Here is a 23,615-nt window from a genome sequence, read left to right on the forward strand (position 1 = left end):
TCTAGTATGTATGTAAATCTCTTAAAATTCTTTATTGGGAAATTTTATGTGGTGACCCTAACTTTTTTATTTTTCCACAAATGTTTTTTTAAATTCGCATAGTGACTTTAAGCTTCTAACCTTTTCATGTGATAGACAAAATATTAAGTTTTTGGTTAAATTAAGTACTTACTTCGACTGAATTTCAAAATTTGTGGTCAATTACGGTTATTACAACGTTTTTTTAAATAAATGTCATTATATTGAGTAAAAATAGCGTAAAATTAACAAATAAACTTTTTTTTTTTTATCATGTAGAAAAATTGAGAAGTCAAGGTCATTACATAGATTAAAAAAAATTATCTATACATAAAATTACCCTTTTTATTTAATTAGTATATCAAGTTATTAATTAAATTGAATCGTACTCAATTTCGAATTAGTGACTCAATTTTATATACAATTATAACTTTAAGTAATACTATAATAATTAATAACACACGCCGGTTCACCCACGCACACGGACGTGTGGTTAATCCCGTAATCTTATCCAACACGCCCACCTACTAATTCTCTCTCCTACTCATATTCAAACTTATAACTTACCCATTTTGACTAAACAATCCTTTCTTAATCTCTGACCTTTGACTTTTTGACTCCCTCAATATATACACTCACCTCCTCTTTTCTCACTCCTCAACTACCTACTTTCTCTCTCTTTCGATCTCCTTATAGCTCCATAACAATGGCGAAAAACCAGAATGAGCTTTGTGTAAGTATTCCAAGCTATTTCCGATGTCCTATTTCACTTGAAGTTATGAAATCTCCTGTTTCTCTTTCTACTGGTATTACATACGATCGTTCCAGTATTCAAGCATGGCTAGATTGTGGTAATACTACTTGTCCTGCAACTATGCAATATCTTTCTTCTCCTTCTTTTGTTCCTAATCTTACTCTTCATCGTTTAATTCATCTTTGGTCTCTTTCTCATACTTTTTCTCCTCCTTCTCCTCGCCTTGTTCATCTTCCTTCGTTGCATTCTAAGCCTCGTGAAGTTTGTTCATCTCTTAAGAACATTCTCGATCGTGCGAGAAAATCTGTGGATTATTGTAGAGTTTTAGCGACTTCTGATGATTTTTTGGATTCGTTTGTGAAATTGATGGTGAAATGTGATGATATTGAGAATTTGGAGTTGATTTTCTTGATTTTGAATCTTTTCGGTGGTGAGAAGATTCAAAAATTGATGAATTCTGATTTTTTTCCGAAATTCATCGTTGTATTGCGGAATGGAAGCATTGAATCAAAGATTGCCGCAGCGAAGATTGTGCAGAAAATCGCAATCGATAAAGAAACGAAAACCTTGTTAATCGAAACACCGAATTTGTTACTTGAGCTGTACAATTTAGTTACATCTGTTCCGGATTCTTCAATTGAAGCTGGATTATCGGCATTAATTGCAATCGCAAGCTCAAAATCAACGAAAACAGAGCTCGTAAAATTTGGTATAGTTAAAAAAGTATCCGAGATCCTCTGCGACGCAGGAAGATCAGATTCAATGGTGATTGATCGATCATTAGAGATGCTTGAAATCATGTCCACATGTGCAGAGGGGAGAGCGTCGATTTGTGAGGAAGAAAAATGTGTGGTTGAGATTGTAAGAAAGTTAATGAAGGTATCTGATAAGGCAACGGAACACGGGGTTACGGTGCTCTGGAGTGTATGCTATCTTTTTAGGGATGAAAAAGTGAAGGAAATATTAGGAAGAAGTAATGGGTTAGGAAAGTTTTTGTTGTTACTTCAAAGTAATTGTAAACCAATTGTTAAGCAAATGTGTGGTGATTTGGTGAAAGTTTTGAGGGTGAATTATAAGTCTTGTTTGGGTGTATATGATACAAAAACTACTCATATCATGCCTTACTGAATTATATGATGATTAAGAACAAACAAACTTCAATGCAGATGGGGAACTAAAAGGAAATTTTACTGAATTTAGTTTAGGGAAATAGGATAGAATAGGATAGTGTTGTTACAATTCATTGTTTCCTTTAGAAAAGTTGTAAATTGATGCACATTTGATGAAAACAATGCAACACATTATACTTCACATGCATATTTCTCATCATTCTTTGATTTTACTAGATTTTCTGCTGCGAATCATCGTTTATTCATATTTTTAAAGGTTCTCAATTCTCATATCATCTTTTCTAATCTAATTATAATTTATTTATCTTTTTTTAATGTATATATTTAATATGAAAACATGTGGTACATAAATAGTTGCTTGGATATCTTAGACGAAAGTAGCCATTTGGAACACCAGCACAATTTTCATGATCCTTATGGAAGACAACTACGTATGAGGAACAGCTACACACGTTTTTCTTCCCACCACGAAGACAGTTGCACTAATAAAAAACTATCACAAAAGACTTTGTTTAATTTCAACAATGGTCATAACTTAATCAGATACCTTTTTAAAATGTTAAGATCTTGTATTGCTGTCTTTTGTTTTGCATTCCATTTGTGTTATTTGTTTTCATTCAAGTTTGGAAAATTATAAATAGATATAGACTTTAAGTTTATAACTATGAATTCTCTTCAATCTTAATTATAAATTTACATAAAAAACATATTTATGTGAAATCTTAATAAGTTCGTATGAGTAATTTTAACTTTACTTGGAGTGTCATTTTAACGATGGTCATGCATATTTCCAAATTTCTAACCTTTTGTGTAACTTTAAGAAACCCACCAAACAAGTTAAGACCCTTTAATGGGATTGTAGATGAATTGAGACAGATCACAAGATATTCAAATAAACTCAATCAGAACTCAATATCGAGCTTGATTTCTACTCATAGTACTATCACGTTGATTCAAACTATCAACTCAAAATTGGGAGGGGCTTAAATAAAATTTACCCCTTTGTTCTATTGCAATTGCAACATTTTCTTTTAAAAACTCACAAAAATTTATTCTCACTTGGAGTTGTGTAATTTTACAATCTCAATAGAACAAAGTAGTAAATAATAGTAAAACCTAAAGATAACATTGAAAATTACATGAAAGTAAATAAATTACCTTTAGACCTTTAGTAACGTGAACTAATCAAGAAAAACAAAAATAATAATAAGAGAAAGAAAAAAATATGAGCAAGTAATTAACGAATTTCCAACCCCTTCTCCACACAAATGATCAACAACGCAACAGTTATTTCATAATGATACATGTACATAACTACATATCAGGCTACCAATTTAAACAAAAGGCCCTGCCCACACTATCAATTTGGCAGAATTGTATACGAGCGAGCGCCCAACCATGTTTAGTCCTCGTACCGAACAAAATCAGTCAACAAACCCAACCTTGTTCAAATTCCTCTAGCTTCATTTCCTCGACTATTCTGTCGATATACCATCTGACTAAAAGGCACGAGCAGGAACAGAAGCAGGAACATGTCAATGCTACCCACACAAGTTTCAAGTTACCACCGTCACAATCATAGATCATCGGGTGCAATTAACAAGAATCAAAATGCTCTATTCCTCCCTACCGAAAGAACTTGTGAATGAAAATATCGCAAAATGAAGACAGTATACATGCAATGATGCAATTCAACACCTATTTTGGAACATAGCCAAAAATTGACACAAATGGGACTTTCAATAGGCAGCAAAACAAGATTCTATTAAACAGTAAAACACAAGCATTTGGAGACCTCGTAAGCTAAAAAACACCTTACTGCACAGCAAAGTATTAAGTGCTATATGGAAGCGGAGAGGAAAATAGAGGCAAGAAGAAATATGTAAATTCAAAACCCCAGTAAAAGTCCACAGCTGCCGAACATAACTTAAACTACTTCCACAAATCAAATTTTGAATTTCCAACGCTCCTACTTTACTAACCAGTATGCACAGTCGGAAAGTAACAGATAGCAGTCGTAAAAAAAAGGAAAAATGGAGTATATCATTGCTAATTGAAAGACAAAGAAGAGTTCAAATGCCAAAGTTTATGCTCTGCATATATCAGACAACAGTTATAGTCTTATAGATATAGTAATGTGGTACCCTACAGCATGCACTAAGGGCCTAGGGGAACATTCTAATACTCTATTCAGCACAATCAATGCATAAAACAGACATTACAATCGTAGTACTAAGTCAGGTTTTGCTAAAGCACTCCATGGCCTAGCCTTAAACTAAGAAATTAACTATCAATAAGACCCTATTATACCATAATCTATGTTCTTCAAACGCCCTAACCAACTAATTAAAAACCACACAACGGAGAAAAAAGGTGGGGGACAGCATCCAAAAAAAAAAATGCAGTTAGTCATTTAAATGTCACCTGTAAAACAGATCAGAAGTACTCGGAAGTCACCAAACATCTCACCGTTTCCAGTCTATAGATGAGAACAGAAAGATGACAAACTATTAAACCATTGACACTAAAGTCACAATCAGAGAAGAAACCGAACAAGATACCCCATTCCACATAAAGAGCATGTTGCATTCTCAGTAGGAACTGAACAAGGCAGCCAACTCCACAAAAAGAGCAAGTTGCATTTTCAGTAGGAGAACAAGGCAAGTCCACTCGACAAAACAGCAACGCAGACTGATTCCAAGGGACAATGTGATTCTCTCTTACTAAGTCCGCCAGCCTAATAAAGAACTCTAAACGGAAAAACCACCCGTAAAGGCTAACCCAGTTGTCAGGAACTTGTTGAGAAACAGGCTCGCATGATAGGAAGTAAAGAAATGACTCAAACGAGCATCACTCTCTGTAAAAAGAACATGCCTTTAAGATCATGAACCTAGCAAAGACCAATGTTGCATTCCATCTGTAACGTAGCAAAATTACTGCACTGTATAGAGGGAGCCTCTCAAATTCATCTCACTGATGAAATCCCAACGCGCTATAAAAATTTTCGTAACAAATTATGGACACATAGTAGAACAATACTATCAACAAAGGAACCCAACCATGTACCACAAAAGGCCAATATATAGCCTGCCAAAAGGACAAAACAATTAATATATCATATATGATAGTGAAATATAAACAAACAGCGAAGTATAATAGGAAATTACCAAGCTCAATGTTTTTCTGAAATTCGTTTTTAAATGGGCATTAGGAACACTAGAAAAGAGTAAGAGACAATGCCACAAGAACAAAACACCTTGCACCCTTCCAATAACACGTACACAGCTCATAACAATCAAAACGGATATATACTCAGGATCATGGCGCTCAACCCATTCAAATTCCCTCTAACAAACACCGAAACCAGTTTGCATCCAAGAAAGAGCAATGCACGTGGATGTAAATCCAGGTATGGCAGCGAAAACAAGATTCATATTTCTAAAGAGCCAAATCAGATGTCACCATCAAACAAGCATAAGATCGCATCATAACATCACTGAGCACCTGAAATAGAAATTCTCCCACAGAGGGACAAATGCCTTCTCGATGAGAAACAGAAAATTTTGCAATTCTAATTACGCATTCCAAGTCTGAAACCACATAAGATGTCATCCACTAGATTACAACTAGGTAAAAAGCTTTCCCCCCTCTTTGTGAAGATTATCTTGTAGAACAGCATCTTCGACAAAGCTGAAATTAAAATGACAAATGTTAAGACAGAGAGTCAAATCACTTCAAAAGAAAAAAAAGACAAGACTAAAACCACAAGCCATGAGCATAAAGTCATCTTCATACCATTCAAATTTAGCGATAACCACCGGCTCCTGGCCTCTCATACGGTCCTGATCGGTCACGACCATACCTATCACCCCCGTATCCCCCTGATCGGCTACCACCAGAACCCCTGTAACGTCCACCACCACCACCACCACCTCCTCCAGCATATCGGTCTCCTCCACGGTCAGGTCCATAATGATCACCACCTCTCCTATCCCCTCTTCCATTATACCTACCACCACCTCTACCTCCATCATCGGAAGGGCATTCACGAGCAAAATGTCCTGGTTTACCACATTTAAAACAGTCGCCACCACCGCCACCGCCACCGCCACCCCCCCTTGAACCCCCTCCATAACCACGATCACGCCCGCGATCACGACCACGGTCATAGTCTCCATCGCGGTCCCTAGAACCACCTTGAGTGGGTTGGGCCCTTTCCACAGTGATGTTACGGCCATCTAAGTCCATGCCGTTCATAGCATCGATAGCTTCTTCCATAGCTCTCTTGTCATCAAAAGAAACAAAACCAAAACCACGAGATCTTCCTGAGTACTTGTCCAAAACAACCTGTTTATTGTAAATCACACGCGTAAGGAACAAAAAATGACAAACAGGGAAAAAATCTTCAAACATAAACATAGAAAGAGATTTGAACAAAAATGAAGTAAGCAATACTCTTAAATTAGTGACAGTATGCAAATAAAATAAATTTTGTACATTGACTCCCTTTTCCACTTCTACAGCTTTCACTACCACACAGTAAGGGATTTCAGCTTTCTTACCCATGTAGCATAATAGACTATTTCTCAATTTACTAAGTTTTATAAAGTCAACCAACAATTAACAGCACAATAGTCTCAGTAATTGACAGCAAAATAGTGATAACTGAGAAGGGAAGAAAGTACATTGCAGGCAATCAACACCACACGAAATCTAGCGTTCAAAAATAAGGCTACACTTGACAGAGATGGACACCCTTTCTCATAGTTCTTGAGCAACACTTCAACAAAACAAAAAAATGAACTACACATACAAAGGATCATGTTATCAAACTATGAAAGTACTGAACTAAATATCACTCTAAATTCAAAATGTCGCTGCCTATTATCAAACCACATCAATATAAGCTAAGCAAATAACAAAGAACATAAGAAACCAGGGCTCACCCCAACCAGGAAATTTAATAATTTCTACAACACGTAAACAACGAAAACAAGGATCAAAAACATTAATCAAGCGTCTTATGTGACAAGTGCCTCCATGCAAGAAAACCAAATAGTTCACCTTCGCCTCAATCAGACGACCAAACTTTTCAAATGCATCTTTCAGGCCTCTGTCAGTAGTAGACCAGGAAAGGCTTCCCACAAAACAGCGAAATTCATCAACGTCTCCCATGATTTTTACCTGTCTGGAAATCAAAATTTCTACAAGAAAACATCAAATGTAAGTGAACAACCTATAAAGATAGCAACTTTGTCACAATATCTAAAATGTAATTATAAGCCAAAATTATAGTACATACAAAGCCTCCAATGAAACTTAGAAAATAGCCAGATTAAGCTGTAACGAGTAAAATACATAGTACATAGCAATTAAAAAGAATCCACAGCAGTGAACGTTTTTTAGCAATCAAACCAGTAACACAATCCAGTATCTTGCACAAAACGCTTGTTTTCTTGAATGATACAATAAATCAAACACAAACCAACTACAAACCAATTTTCATAATAACAAAAGCCTCAGTCAAAGAATTTTAATCTCGTATGATTCCCAGTTCCCACATACCATTCCCAACTCCAAGGTACCCGGTTGAAAAATAAAAATGGTAAATTCTTTCGTTTGCTCCTTATGTAAGAGTTATCAAAACATATGGAATCTCAGAGGATCGAAAACCCTACAATTTTAAATCAAACTATCATGCTACCACAATTACCCATCAAATCAGCAAAAAAAATAAAAAAATAAAAAAAAAACTATAACAGCCTTTCACAATCACACAATGTAAATAAGGATAAATATATCAAATCACATAGACGGGATTTATTCGCAGGTTTACATATTGAGATCAAATTACTAAAATCCAAATATTCTCTGGAGATTAAAAGACGTGGAATCGAATATAAAAGCTAAAATTTATTATCCCAGGACAACTAAAAAAGATACTTCACCTAATTGGAAAAATTATAATCAATCAACCAAACAATTAAAAAAGGAGCAACCCTAATTCAGATCTGACTTTACAACAATGAAATTATGGCATGACACAAGAAATTGTACTCAATTAACAAACGATAATGAGATGCGAATGTAGTAGTGTATAGACAGAAGCATATATATTATATAATTCGCGACACGGACGGAAAAAGGAGAAGAGGAACAAACCTAGCAGACTTCGCGAGAAACCCTAATTTGGCGGAAGCACACAACAGAAAAATTGAACGAGGAGGATAATGCTCTGAAGAAACGCATATAAATATATCCACAAATTTGTCCGTCAAACGACTTGTCAATCCAAGGCCGCTTTGTATTGGCCCGAACATAAAACCGGGCTAATTCAAGCACCTTTTTTTAGAGGGCTAATTCAAGTACTAAATTAATACAAATTGTCGCGTGAGACAGTTTCATCGTGATCTACTGATCCGTGAGATGGTCTTTGTATATGAGTTTAATAATACAATTAACACAAGTATTAGCATTGAGCTCTTTGTTTAAAGTCATCTCACCTCTCACAAAAGTAGCTCCTCAAGTAATCACATTCAATGTACAAAGAGGTGGGGATTGGATGGATGAATCCGGTTCAAGTTAGATCATTTTGGGTGTTTGGCAATTAATAATTGATTGATGTTGGATGAATGTTGATTATTTGTTATTGCCTTATTGGTTGATTTTTCAAGCAAGTCACATGACCATCAAAAAGCCTCATACAATTATCTTGTTTCTCTAATTGAAAACTTAAATAGTGTAAGTGATAACTTTAACGTTATAAGTGATTACACTTAAGACTATAAAAAAAATCATTTTAAAACTATTAGTGATCACTTTAAGATTATACTTAATCACTTTAACATTGTAAGTAGTCATTTTAAGACTATAAAAGTAATCACTTTAAGGTTATAATTGGTCACTTTAAGATTGTAAGTGATCATCTTAAGATAATAAGTGATCACTTCAAGACTATAAATGTACATTGGGTCAGCCAATAAATATGATTTTTCCATGAGATCGTCTCATTTGAAAATTTCTGGATTTTGGGTGATCTAATATTTTTTTTTTAAAGAGTCAGCTTGTTTGATTAGTGGATAATATTAATTTTTTAATTAGTTATTAAGGGATGTATGTAAAGTTACTTGTTGGTTTGCTACTTTGAGATAAAATAGGAGAAAAGTCAAAAATTAATTAAAATTCTAAATGAAATAGCTTTTTAATCGTCTTAAATTGAAATATGGATCCAAATATTACTAATAAGTAGTTTTCTAATATTACTAAGTAGTTTCCACTAAACGTTAAGCACCTATTATGATGTATGCTCACATATATGGAATGCAAACATTCTTAGATCTTTCATATCTCTCTTATATATTTTGCACTCCATCTCAAATGTTTGTGCATTAAATAATAACTTCAACAAGCTCATAGCATTAGCTACTCGTCCATCAACAACATATAGAGAATTTTTTAACAAGTTTCTCTTCCTCAATGACAATGTTCCACAAGCTCCCTAACACTTTAATTCAACCTTCAACACTATTTTTAAAGGGCACTAAGCACTAAAGAAATCATTCATCGAGTTTCTCAAAAATTCAAATACGTATGATTTCGTAAAATTCATGAACTAGTGACATATGTTTAATCGATACCACTTTGGCTCGTTTTAGCACCACCCCTCTAGCTTCCTTAGAAGGATCATCCACAACTTATTTAAATATCATCACATCGCTCAAGTAATCTCAAACTTTATCCACCATAGTTGCAAGGACATCTTTACAGCTTATGAGCCTATAGGCATCTATTTCACTTGTTGCTCATTTGAGCACCCCTATTCATGTCAAAGCAACCTACTCCCAGAGCAATATGACTTGCTATCTATTCTTGCTCGTTCGATTAGCCCACTTCATCTAAGTATAACTGAAAAGCATTATTTTTCATGCCTTACTGTGCTTGGCTCAACTTATACTCTCTTTGTTCCTTTGAATTTGCACCCTAGAATTAAAAAGCTTTTACATATTTAAATTATAAGTTGCAAACACAAAGAGACATAGAAAATATTAAACAAAAATAACACTTAAATTAACATACCCTTATCGTTTAATCTCATAATTTTTATCACCACTTACTAAACACCCAAATAATTTGACAAAAATTCTCATCCAAATCGAAGAGGCATGAATCATGACTCATAAGCATCATCACAATGAAAAAGGTTATTGAACTTGTGACTCACATCCAAACACGTCCTATAAAATTCTCAAAACTCACAAATCACAATCTCTAAAGCCAAAACCTATACCATCAACAATCACTCCCAAAATGATCACCATGAAAGCTCAAAAATCATCTTCATCAATGTTTCTTCTCCCACCTCCATTACACCTCAACAATTCATCCCATTCTACAATTGATAACAATTTTAACACCATATTTTCAAATCTAAACAAAATCTTAATCTCCCATAAATCCCCAAAATCCCCAAAATCCACCATTAATGTCTCCCTCTCCAATTTCCTCTCAACCTCCAGTTCTGTGGAATTCAAACCTTCAAATACCCTAACAGCAACAACAACAGAAATACCCACATCTAAATCTTCATTAAAATCCACCTATAGCAATCTTTCGGTTCTTGAGCGAGCTTTTATCGGCGCTTGTGCAGGAGGATCTGCCGGTGCTTTTACATATGTTTGTCTTTACCCACTCGAAACAGTAAAAACAAAGCTTCAAACAAAAGGGGCAAGCCAAATTTATTCCAGTACACTAGACGCCATTGTTAAAACCTTTCAATCAAAAGGGGTTTTAGGGTTTTACAGCGGCGTTTCAGCTGCATTGGTAGGGTCAACTTTCTCATCTGCTGTTTATTTTGCAACTTGTGAATTCGGGAAATCAATTTTATCAAATTTCGATAATTACCCAACTTTGTTAATCCCACCTACAGCAGGATTAATGGGTAATATTGTATCATCTGCAATAATGGTACCTAAAGAACTAATTACTCAAAGAATGCAAGCTGGTGCACAAGGAAGATCTTGGGAGGTTTTAGTTAAAATTCTGGAGAAAGATGGTGTTTTAGGGCTGTATGCTGGTTACTCTGCTACATTGTTGAGGAATTTGCCATCTGGGGTTTTGAGTTTCTCGTCGTTCGAGTGGCTTAAAGCCGCGGTTTTAAGCCACTCAAACAAGGAGAAGATGGCACCATTGGAGAGTGTTTGTTGTGGTGCATTAGCTGGGGTGATTTCAGCTTCATTGACAACTCCATTGGATGTGATTAAGACTAGATTGATGACCCAAGTTCCTGGTGATGGTGTTAATAAGGTTGCTGCTGCTACATTGAGTGGAGTTAGTACCATTGTTAAACAGATTATGATGGATGAAGGATGGATTGGGTTTAGTAGAGGAATGGGTCCTAGAGTTGTTCATAGTGCTGGTTTCTCTGCTATTGGGTACTTTGCTTTTGAGACTGCTAGGCTTGCTATTATGGAGCAGTATGTTAAGCATAAAGAACAGTCTAAGGAGATGGTGGCTTCTGCTCCTCTTTGATGGAGGGGATTTTTGTCAATGGTAATGCTCTAAACCACTGTCACATAATTCGTGAATCTTCTCGGGTTGTGAAACGACACCAACAAATTGTGATCGGTTTTGGCTAATTTTGGGTCAATTATGTTCGACTGTCAATTTTTGTGCTTAAAAAGTTATTTCTTGGTTTTTCTATGTTGATTAGGTGCTTTAAGGTGAGTTGTAAACATTCAAGTTTTGAAAAAGAGAATGATTGATAAATTTGGAATTAGTTTTATAATATATATTAGTGTCTTAATTATCGGTTTAAATTTTTTGTTGAGTTGATATAAGATGACAATGTGACAAGAGGTTACGGGTTTGAATTTCAACCACCTTTTATTTAAAGCGGAATATTCGGTGCTTATGCGCATCCGCACTTCTAATAGTATATAACATATCTTAGTTGCCTCAACCATCAGCTTAAGTGTTGAGTTGTTTCTTGATACTATTTTGTCAGCTGTAATTTGGGTATGACTTGGTAAAGTATGGGCCTTTGTAGCATAATATATTTGGTTATTGGTATAAATGGGGTAATGAAAATGAATTTTAGTTTTAATTTTCATAAAATGTTTTAATTTCAATGGAATCATATGAATATATGGCTGCATATGGTCCGGTTTGCTTTAGAAATTTTTTTTTTTTTTTTTTCACGAAAGATGATACTTCTAAAGCTATAGTTTGATCAAGTACTTATCGCATAAATTTAGGGCCGCGTATGGTCCGGTTTGCTTTTGCTTTTGCTTACTGATGTTTCAAAATTTACTCGATCACTTTGCTCTATGGAATGATTAGAAGCGAAGGCCAGAATGTGAGTGGGGAATACTGAGGTTCAACATGTAGTATTGTTATACTTGAAACCTTCGAACAGAAACTAAACTTTTTTAATGCATGTATTCAATTGGAGTCTAACCAATCTTTGTAATTGAAGTGTTAATTCGGATCACCGAGTCGATTTTAGGTTAGGTGTTTTGAATTGGTTTAAAATCGAATTTATAATACATATTGATTTTTACATAATAGTAAACTAATAGTTTAATTTTTGAAGCTGAGTCTATACTATCCTAATTCCAAGTCTGTTGTGCAGACTCTAACATCATTAGCTACTTTGCATCCCCGAATTCCTTCTTAGACTCTTATGTGATTGCATTGATGTCGCATTCACCTTGTTAATCCATGCATTTTCTTATCAATTCTCGTGAACTAGAGATATTTGAACATGACTTAGCATTTTGAGAGACCATTTTTTTAGAGATGCCTCACAGAAAGCCCAGCCCATTACGGTAAAATTTATGAAAAAAATGCTAATTGTCATATAAACTCTCAAATAAGAATTGTTATGACTTCAATTATATAATCTAATTAGGTACAATGTGCACAACATGTTTTTATTTGGACCCGACTTGGACTATATGCCTTCCTTATCAAAATTTGGATTTGTTAGGCTTTGGGATTGTATGTACGCAACTACGCTAGCTAGCAATCAATGTTTACATGGTTACATCTACTATCAATGTTTGAGCAATTATAAAGTAAATACAAATTGTCGTATAAGATAGTTTTATAATGTGCATTATATATAAGTTAAATTATCTATCTAATACATATTATGAGAATATAAATTGCTCATTTAAGCTCGTTTCATCAAATGATAGTCTTTCACAAGAGTATCTTTAAAGTAAATGGATAAGAAAAACAATTCAAAGATGAAGAACAATAGGGTAAGAAAATCATTTTGGCAAACACAAGTTCTTTATTAAGACTGTCTCATTGTGAGACGACTTAAAATAGGCTGGCCCAAAAACCAAAAGAATTGGTTACCTTTTCAGTTTCATTAATATTTTCTCTAAAATTACAGCAATTTAATTTTTTGGGTTCCTTATATGGGCCCGTCTCACGGTGAGACGGTCTCATATAAGACTTGCTGTAATACCTCAATAGCCAAGAGCTCGTCTGAGTGTATAAAGTGACGTCCGAGCATTTAAACATATAATGGTCTGATGTTTTTAGAAGGCCTTGCTCGTTTGAACATGATAGTGCGTGCTCGTCCCATTGGCCAATACATTTTTTGTATTTGTGGCTCGCCCGAGCAAAATTTTTGGTTTCCAAAGCAAATGCCATTCTATCAGGTTAGGCTCAACAAGCAATTAATAATTCATGATCAATAATGTATGGATTTACTAGATATTGTGTGTAAATATGAGGTTTATGAGGATATTCTCGACCTATAACACTCATCTTACCGGGTGGCGCTTGTTGCATACTCATATTAACAGTATACTTCTATGTACTAATTTATAATACTATTATTTGTTTTGTAGTACCTACATTTAGTTGAAAGAATTGTTGTATAAAAAAAAGTATAACTACTGGAAAAACAATGGAAAGTATATATATGACCAAAATGTGTACCTAAACTGAAAATTAAAAATTGATTGCGCGCATTTCTCTTGTCTTCTCCATCGAGGGGGCACAAGGATGATTTGTACACTACATTTTCCCCTTCGAACTTTGTTTTTGCGCGGGTCATTAGGATAATAATTATGACCATGACCATAAACGTGGTTAGATAGGATATACCAAAATCTCCCATTATTTATTATATATGAGTACATGGTAGGTTTGAAAATAATAAGTGGATATGAATATAAAAAAGATACCTACATCGGCCTACGTATATTATACTCTCTAAAAATGTGATTTACTTAGATACAATTTTAGATAAACATATATTTAACTATTAAACTTAACCCTAATTGCTACACTAGCTAGTCCCTAATTGCTATGTAGTAATATAAAGTTAAGTCTTGATAGAAGCATTTTGGTTGGGAAATTTCATCCGTATCTTACATGATAAAAGTTGCTAATAAGAGTAAGCAAGGTGTAATTTCTCAACCACTCCCATGGAAACTTTCTCTTAAACTAATAATAATATATTAATATCCCACAAGAAAGATTTTGGATAAAACAATTATTTAGTAAGTGATTTTTTTTATTCATTTTTTGTTTTTTCTTGAGTAATAACAAGTAAATAATGATGGGTACTCTTATTATAAATTTATATATGTGGGACTTTTGGAAACTAAGAAAGATAATTGATTGAACAAAGACAAAGGCAGCCACCAAGGAGAAAACTTTTAAATTTTATCTTTTTGAATCAGCAACATAACGCCATCTCATCCCAATCTATGATTTTGTCAACATCCACGATCCATATTCCCCATTGCACAAGTTTTGCTATTTTTTTTGTTATTTTATCATTCTTATAAAATTTGTTACATATTTATCTTAGACTATGATTTACCTTCTTTATATATGCATATTTAATTTATAATATTTTTTATCTCATTCATACATCTTTCTACTTTTTCAAGAAGTCATTTTTTTCTCGTTTTTTGATATTTCTATAATATGTATTTGCAGCAAATATTATGAGAGAGAGGGAGTATTACCTTAAACTAGTATTCCTATGCACTATATGCAATCAATTAAAGATAAACGGAATTTTCAAGAGAATGAATGACTGGCCTAGTTGTTGAAGATTTTCTTTTACTCCTTTATAATAGAATTCGATTCTCATCTTATACGGGAAGAATAATTTCTCATTCCCTCCTTACCCAATTTCGCTAATTACCTATATAAAAGATTCTGCAGCCTCAATATAAAAAAGCGGTAAGTTAACAATAGTTGAGGTCTAAAACCTTATCATTCATCCTTATGATAATCTTTATTAGAAATAGCCATTGGAAAGTTTTGTACAAACAATAACCATCCAAAGTACAATTGTGACTTCTATATGTGACCTTTAATTTATTAGTAAAAAATAACATACAGAATCAATTCTTATTGCAATTAGATTATATATTATTTTTTCATTTTAGAATTAATTCTCATCTAATTTTCTTTTTCACTCAATTTATTTCATAATAATAAAAAAAATTAAAATTGAAAATTATAGATATGTTAGGAACATTGCTTGCTATGGAGTTGACTTCAATATGTTTGTGACCGACATACACAAACTAAACCCTAGTTGAAGCAACATATCTAACTAACCATATTACTGTATCTTACAATACTAGGGTATGAGAGGTTTTGGAGTGATTTCGCATTAAAATATATTATGTGTGAATATTATTTAGGACACTATAATAGATTTTTTAGTATTTCCAAATGTAAATTATTAAATACCTTTAACAATTCTATGTATTTTCATGCGCAACCATTTTACTTCTTATTAATCCTAATACTAATATTCTAATTTTATTTTTATAACTAGTTATTGAGTGTTCAATATTTTTGATTTATAAATATGGATCGATGCTAGTAAAGTTGAAAGAATCCTCGACAGATAAGAGGAAATTGAAAGTTAATTATTCCTATAACTAATGAATAATCAAACTCTTACCAAGAAAATGATTTTTAAAGAGTTCATTTATTACATTTGCATTTAAGTTCTCGTATTTTATAAAACAGCTCTATAACTACGTCAAAAATAATTTATGCAATCAGCTAATTTCTCTAATTGATTACTTTAAAATTATAAGCAATCATTTTAATTTTTAAGACTATAAATAACCACTTTAAAGCCGTAAACAATCACTATAAAATTGTGAGTGATCACTTTAAGGTTATAATTGATCATTTTAAGATTATAATTTATGAGTGATCACTTTATATTGTAAGTGAAGATTATGTCAATCCAATAAAAATAATCTCACTGTGATACTGTCACATTTAAACAATTGTAAATAAAAAAAACAACACTAATTTCATCTACCTAATAATAATATATAGGATATATATATATATATATATATATATATATATATATATATATATATATATATATATATGTATAAACGAAAGAAAAAAATATCAATGAGAGATATCCAGATTACTAATTTCTTGTAACTAACTGCATTTATTTATACTGATTGTACTCAACCCCACAAGTTGAATTTAGACCTGATATCAATGTTGACATAAATAAATCAATACAACACTAATTCAGAAATGAGCCAGAGATGGTGAAAAGACAATCAAATAAACTTTTTATTACAGGATATATGCGGGAGTGGAGATCATTATATGAGAATCGAATTTAAAATCTAATTTAATATTTGCATTTTATTTGAGACAAAACATAATTCTCTACTATCAAACAATCAAGATATATAAGATAAATGTTAACCCCTTAAAATAATTTTTGTTTGAATAATTATGTACAAAACAATAATACTTATAAATGGGTAATATACAAAATTGTTACAATACATTTATGAATTGAAAAAAAATTTAGTCTAGGGTTCTATCCAAGAACATATCATAGTTCTTGTGACTTTTATTATATTCATCAAATTGATAAAAACAAAAACTACACTTTCATATATCGATCAACAAGTGAAAAGAGAAAATTATTTTTCGTCTTTGGCTTATGGGATATTGATTCATTGTAGTAATTCTTTTACCAAATGATTGTTATCCAATTGACTATATATTTAGTAAAAATTAAATATAAATAAATACAAAAAAATTCAAAATGAAACAAATAATACATATTTAAAAATTATATTAATTTTTATTGAATTATTCAATTATCTAAAATTCGATGTAAAAATTCAAGAGAAGAAGGGGAGATCATGGTACCAGGAGAAACAAAATTTGTCGAAAACGGACTAGATAAGTAATTTCCCTCGGTAAAATTTCGATTCCCATGTTGTACAACATTCAAGTCATGTTGTAGGTTTATGTTAGAACTAGGATCTTGAAACAACGGGGAGAACAAGTTTGGTGATATTTGGGGTAGCGAACCTGGTCCCGGGGATAAAACCGCGATTCTTTCTACCCCTGTGATTCCACCACCACCCGTATTGCCACCAATATTTATTTCTCTTTGCATACCCTCACTAGGGCCTACAAACCTCTTCCCATCGGAGTGCATTTTCGTCATTTCAATACTCGCTAGTCTAGCCGCCGGCGATATGGCCCCACTTACGTGATGAGCCGTATTATGATGATATTGTGAAGAAACCGATGATGATGATGACGTGGCATGATCTGCACCCGTTAAACGTTGTACAAGATTCAAGAACTCACTAGGGTGTGTATGAATTACCTTAGGAGATACGGTATATATAATAACCGGCTGACGTGGCGGCTGAGGTGGAGCTTGTGGCTGAGCCGCCGCCGACGGCGCCATAGGAGGTTTTCTTATCTTATGTGAATCTTTTCTTACTTTTAATGGAGATGGTCTTGGGCCTAGGAGTTCCTTTCGGGTGGGTCGGGTATTACCCGTATAATCTTGATTATTATCCATGGAAGAAAAGATGAAAAAGAAAGAAGAAGATGATTAATGGTATGGAAAAGATTATGGGACATAAAATAAAGGAGGTTAGAAATATATAGAGATTATATATTTGGAAAAATAGACTTTTTTAATAAACTTGGTCAAATAGGGACATTAGGTAGTAACATAAAATTGAAGTGGTTGAAGGTGTTTGTCTTGTTCTTTCTTGAGAGAGTGAGGATAAGCAAGTTGGGTATCATTAGGTTTTCTTTGGAAGAGTTTTTCTTATTTATTGTGTTATCGTCTACTTGTAATTAAAATTGTATTTTATTTAAATATAATCATGAATTATCATAAAATGGTTTTGATAGTGTAATTAGAAAAACAAAATCTTCTAGATGATAAATATATTATTTTATTGAATTATAAATTTGATAGAAGAAAAATGAAAACAATAAAAAAATATTAAAAGAAGTTTAAAGGAAAAAAATATAGAGATTATTACTAATAAAAAAATATTTTTATAAAGTTAGTGGGGACCATAAATAAGTAGGGACCAAAAACATTGTTAAAATATAAAAATGAGGATGAATAAGTTTATTTTTGTTTAATATTTGTAATATAAATAGATTCTTTGCAGGAATAACAAATAAAGCATCCTAAAATGACAAATAGAAAATTTTGTTAAGGAACGGAGGGAGTATCATAGAAGTTTTTATATATTTAGTTCAAACTACTTTAGAGTGGACCAATCTAAAAATATCAAATATTTCCTTTGATTGTATTTGTTAAGTGGAAAAACATATATAATTTTTGTATTATTTTAAGGTTGGTGCAACTAAAATATTGTAAACCAAATCTTTACAAGACTTTCTCTCAACTATCGTGTTAAACTTTTGACTGACATAATTTCTTGATATAATATCATTGAAATTAACAACTCAACCAATGACTTATTTGCTAATGGTTAATAAAGATAAAACTCCATAATAAGTTATGTAATTAATCTATCAATTTTATTAATTCTACGTATTTTTTGTACATAAATGAAGCGGTAATGATACCCATAGCAGTTGTCTCATTTAATTTGACTTTTACACATGTATTAATGCACTAAGTAAATTTTCAATATTTTAAATCATGTTTAATGACAAATTATAAAAAAGTTGATGTTAATAAATATATATTGAAACCAATAAAAAAAAGTCGGTTGACTATATTGAACTTATTTATTAAGAATTAAATATATATAAAAAATTAAAAATAGTACCCAAAAAGTAACTAACACAGTGCTATTGAAGTGGAGGGAACATTTGTTATCAAGAGTGTATAAAAACATTTTTTATAATTAGAATTCACTAATGAGTAAATAATATTAATCACTTTTTTTGCAGTTCATTGGGGATAAGTTTGGTGTATAATATGTGGGTATTGATATGATTTTTTTTCTCCACAAGTAGTGGGTAATAGGTGCTGAGAATAAAACTTACCCGCTTCATATCAAAATATAATACTCTATGATTAGTATTATTAATTAATTAAAGAATATTATGACAAAATTCATCTAAATTTAATTGAAAGTGGTACAAGACAAGTATGGATGATTACCTAAAAAAAAAAAAAAAAAAAAAACAAGTATGGATGAAGATGAGGCGTATATAAGATGAGTAAAAAAGGTAAAGGTAAAGGACACTTTCAGTATTTCGCACAAAGTAGGATTTGGGTGGGGTATTTTCTTTTTCCTGAAAGATATAGACAAATTATACTTGTTCCCCAAAAAGAAAGTAAAGAGAGATGCGCACGGTCAAAAAGGGACAAATCATAAGGTGAGTCTCGAGTAAAAATATATTGTAGGTATAAGAAAAGGTGATTTGATTGTAAGCCCCTGATAATAAGTATATCAAATTAGATAGTGGATGAAAATAAATGATTAGAAAAGTAAAGACGTTGCGACAAACGTATGTACATAATCACGTCTCTTATTTTTCTTGAGTCGGAAAAGTCGTTTAGTCGCATTTTTTTTATGGGTATGAGTTGTCGCCGTCTTTTTATTCCCAGACTCTGTTTTTAATTTTTTATGAGTGAGATATACTGAATAGGATGATAACGATAATATTATATGAAACTTTTAAATGACTATAAATATGAAAAAAGGGATATTGGCATCCTTCTGTTGATTAAAATTACTCTAGTTTATGCTTATCACAAAAATAAGGTTATATACTTGGAATCTTGTTAAATATTAGCAAATGAAATATGGCGTTATAATTATTAATTGCAATTAGTGATGATTATGATATTAATTATGTAATGATCAGTAAAAAATGGCTGCTTTCGTGGTGTTATTGATGCTTGAACTCGTCTAACTTTTTAAGCCAAAAACCAAGAAGTTGCCCAAATGTCATCTGTTATATCAAATTGGATAACTTTTAGTTAAATTGTTGCATTTGGTATGGAGGATGATAAAGTGAAGTTTAAAATATTCAACGTACGACAGTTAAATCGTGTTCACATGTAGTATGAACCAAATTCTTTATAATTAGAACATTCATCCACGACTCCTTGATGTGTTTTTTGGGTGTCCATAAGTTAATTTTATAGACGTGGGTTTGCGAAATCAGCTTCATTTAATTTTTTTTGTTGTAGAATCTCTTTTCTTAGGATTTTTTTTGAGTCGAGGGGTTTTTTGACCGCATATTTCTTTATGGGTACAAATTGTTGTCTTTCTATCCCCCAGATCCTTACCATAGTTTCTATGGGCGAGATCAGAGGTGCTCAAAACAGACTCAATAACCTGATATTACCCTACCTTATAATTGAACCCGACTTAATCAGACTTCAAAATGAATTTTAAATAATGTAAAAATTAATGTGGATACAAGAGTCGTTTTGAACCAACCCGAAATCAACCCAATGACCACAATGAACACCTATAGGCGGAAAGATACATTTGGTTGATAATGATGATGATAGATAGATTAATTTCCTTTACGATTTTTTGCTTTTGATTTTTTGTTTGATCAAACAGATTAAAATAATTGAGTAAATGAGTATAAGACATTTGTAAATCTGACTTTTAAATTATAACCAGAATTTATTGACTTTTAATTTTCAATAAACGACAGACAATTAATAATTAATTTTTATCAAATATTCTGATAACAAAGACCTAAATAATTAGCTTAAATAATTAATTTATTAGTTAATATTTTCAGCTGATCATCCTAGCCAACATTTGAAAAGTAAATATTTTGTGACTTAAGATAAATAAATTTAATTTTACACCATTTTATTATGCAAGCAAGCTTTCACGCAAGTCCAAATATTCATTTTCTCTTTCCATAATTATAACTTTATTTTGATTCTCCTATTATATTGTTATAACTTTAAAATCAATTAATTTATTGCCTCTTCTTTTATTTTCATCTCCCATGCATGTGACATCCTGCTTACGTCATTTTTTAAATTTTATTTTTTTACATCCTTCTTACGTATTATATATTATTGATTTTTTTAGACATCCTTCTTACGTCATTATTCTTGATTTTTTTTAGTATTATAGTGATATAGACTAAGAAAAACAAATTAAATATATTAGATATGACACATCATAAATTGCGCAAATGACCATGATTAATCAAGTAAGTGATGAAAAATAGACATAAGCTTTTAAATTACATTATTTACAATTGCATAGATCATGTCAATATATGAAACAGTTAAAGTCCAATTTATGGATATTATTTTAATTGAATGAAGTATTTTATTTATGGATATTTCAAACATTTTAAATACAACTTATTCATGTTCACTTTCAAGAAAAGTATAATTGATTTTGAATTCTAAATCCAAGATGAATATTCTAATATAAAATTGTTGATAATTTAGTTTGTTAATGTCAAAAAAAAAAGTTTTAATCAAAATTGAATGAATTAAAATCTCAAAAGATTAAATAAATATTTTGAATTGTATTGGCTACCAGGTCTTGATGTATCAATTGGTTTTTCACCATTTTCATTTAGATTAGCTATGGATATAATACGAATTTGATTTACTATATTAAAAGACTATGTGGATTTCAATGTAAAAGTCGTATACGGATCTAGCTAGTTCATGTTAAATATTATGTATCTTTTATTTAAAGAGTAGAATTAAATGAATTACGTAAAAAATAAGAAAATATTAAGATTGATGTACATTATTTTAGTGTAAATTAAATTAATATAAAACTAACCCAATATTAATTATTTAAACATTTTTTAGTTGAAAATCCCTTTTGTATTAATAATATATAGTTAGGAATGTTAGAGTATATAACATATCAAGGAACCAACTCGACCAAAAGCTTAAGCTGATGGTTGAGGCCCCAGGATATGTTATATACTCTAACACGCCCCCTCATACGAGACCCCATTGGGCTAGAAGTGTGGATGCGCATAGGCGCTGAATATTCCACTTTAAATGAGGGGTGATTGAGATTCGAACCCGTGACCTCTCACGTTGGCTCTGATACCATTTCAAGGAACCAACTCAAGCAAAAGCTTAAGCTGATGGTTGAGGCCCCAGGATATGTTATATACTCTAACAAGCAACCTAAAATAACTTGTGTTATATTTATTGCATCAAACTATTAGCTACTCATTCGTCCCCGTGAGATTGCTTTTTTGTGGGTATTTTATAATGTAGCTATATTATGTCCTTTAGGCCACGATTGAAATCCGAAAACCAAACAAGGGGTTAAATTTTGTGGAGCAAAATTTCTTATAGAATATAGTAATGGAGTATCTTGTGTTAGTTGGAGCAAATACTATTTTTTTTCTTAATTTTTTAATTACAAGATTGGTTGTGGAAAAAGAACTCTTAAGTAAAAATCGAATTTAAAATTTTGTCTAAAAAGTGATAGCTGCTCTAACTGAAACAAATTTCGATTCTTAAAATAACTCGAAGTCCAAAAGAACAAAAGAAAATCATACTCTCTCCAATTCATTACTAGTGTCCCATTTACTTTATACACTCTATTTAATACACTTATTCAATTCTTAATATTTCTAATTGTGCATAGTTAAAAATTATGAAAAATTGAAATGACTAATCCTTACATTGAGACGAATCAAACAAGATCCCACTTGAATATGTTTTAACTTATAGATTTATAATAAAATATAAATTAAAAATAAGAGATGAATAGTATTCAAAAAGCAAATGAAAGGTTAGTGCTGAATTGGAGGGATTATATTGTATTAATTGAAACAAATATGATTTTGTCCAATTAAATTGAAGAATTCCATTCACATCAACTGAACTCGTGTCTTCAGTAGGACTAACCCTATAATCAAAAATATAAGAAAGAACAAGTCATGGATGACAGAGCACATTAAGTAACAGTTAATGCACAGGGAGAAACAATACTTAACCAAAAGAGCTAACTATGACTGAATCTCCAACTTCCACTTGAGCAGTTAACTTTACTTCATGGAAGAAATTTACATTTGGAACCTTTTATCAACTTAGCTAGGAGAAAAAGCTGCCATAGGTTTGGTTAATTAATTTTAAAAAAACTAATTTATCAAAAACTTAAGCTAACAGTTAAGGCCCTATAATACGTTAAGAACTCTAACAAGTTCACTCACACGAATGCCCTTTGGGCGACTAAAAGTGTGAATACAACAAAAACCATCTTCATACTCGACGTTAAATGTATCACTTTTAATGAGGAATGGTTAAGAGTTCGTTAATCATAATCCCTTGTCACACTTTCTTCTAATTATGGAGCTTAGTCTTAAAACATTATTATTATTATTATTATTATTATTATTATTATTAGAGAAATTCCATGTGGTAACCCATAATTTTCGGCTTTTCAAACATTATTTTTAATCCA

The 23,615-nt window shown here is 31.9% G+C and overlaps 4 protein-coding genes across 5 annotated transcripts; 2 read left to right on the forward strand and 2 right to left on the reverse strand.

Moving 5' to 3' along the window:
• The first annotated feature begins 657 nt into the window (after nucleotides 1-657).
• LOC130810168 (U-box domain-containing protein 28-like) lies at nucleotides 658-2,085 on the forward strand. The gene has a single exon (XM_057676128.1). The coding sequence runs from the start codon at nucleotides 725-727 to the stop codon at nucleotides 1,898-1,900; it is 1,176 nt and encodes a 391-aa protein (XP_057532111.1). The 5' UTR covers nucleotides 658-724; the 3' UTR covers nucleotides 1,901-2,085.
• A 963-nt stretch (nucleotides 2,086-3,048) lies between these two features.
• Nucleotides 3,049-8,218, reverse strand: LOC130810170 (glycine-rich RNA-binding protein RZ1A). 2 transcript variants are annotated; one of them, XR_009040997.1, is made up of 5 exons: nucleotides 8,065-8,218; nucleotides 6,967-7,106; nucleotides 5,698-6,249; nucleotides 5,070-5,592; nucleotides 3,049-4,989 (listed from the first exon to the last, which is right to left on the reverse strand). XR_009040997.1 is itself a non-coding variant. In XM_057676129.1 (4 exons), the coding sequence occupies exons 2-3, from the start codon at nucleotides 7,075-7,077 to the stop codon at nucleotides 5,707-5,709; spliced, it is 654 nt and encodes a 217-aa protein (XP_057532112.1). In that variant the 5' UTR covers nucleotides 7,078-7,106; nucleotides 8,065-8,218; the 3' UTR covers nucleotides 3,049-5,592; nucleotides 5,698-5,706. The 2 variants fall into 2 exon arrangements, 1 of the variants encoding a protein (XP_057532112.1); XM_057676129.1 differs by having other exon boundaries at nucleotides 3,049-5,592.
• A 1,903-nt stretch (nucleotides 8,219-10,121) lies between these two features.
• On the forward strand, nucleotides 10,122-11,704 carry LOC130810171 (protein MITOFERRINLIKE 1, chloroplastic-like). Its single transcript, XM_057676130.1, has one exon. It carries the CDS (start codon nucleotides 10,210-10,212, stop codon nucleotides 11,428-11,430), a length of 1,221 nt encoding a protein of 406 aa, XP_057532113.1. The 5' UTR covers nucleotides 10,122-10,209; the 3' UTR covers nucleotides 11,431-11,704.
• Nucleotides 11,705-16,344: 4,640 nt separating this feature from the next.
• Nucleotides 16,345-17,933, reverse strand: LOC130810172 (nuclear speckle RNA-binding protein B). Its single transcript, XM_057676132.1, has one exon. It carries the CDS (start codon nucleotides 17,762-17,764, stop codon nucleotides 17,039-17,041), a length of 726 nt encoding a protein of 241 aa, XP_057532115.1. The 5' UTR covers nucleotides 17,765-17,933; the 3' UTR covers nucleotides 16,345-17,038.
• Between the last annotated feature and the right edge of the window lie 5,682 nt (nucleotides 17,934-23,615).

This window comes from Amaranthus tricolor, chromosome 4 (assembly GCF_026212465.1).
Source record: "Amaranthus tricolor cultivar Red isolate AtriRed21 chromosome 4, ASM2621246v1, whole genome shotgun sequence".
NCBI classification, from domain to species: domain Eukaryota; kingdom Viridiplantae; phylum Streptophyta; class Magnoliopsida; order Caryophyllales; family Amaranthaceae; genus Amaranthus; species Amaranthus tricolor.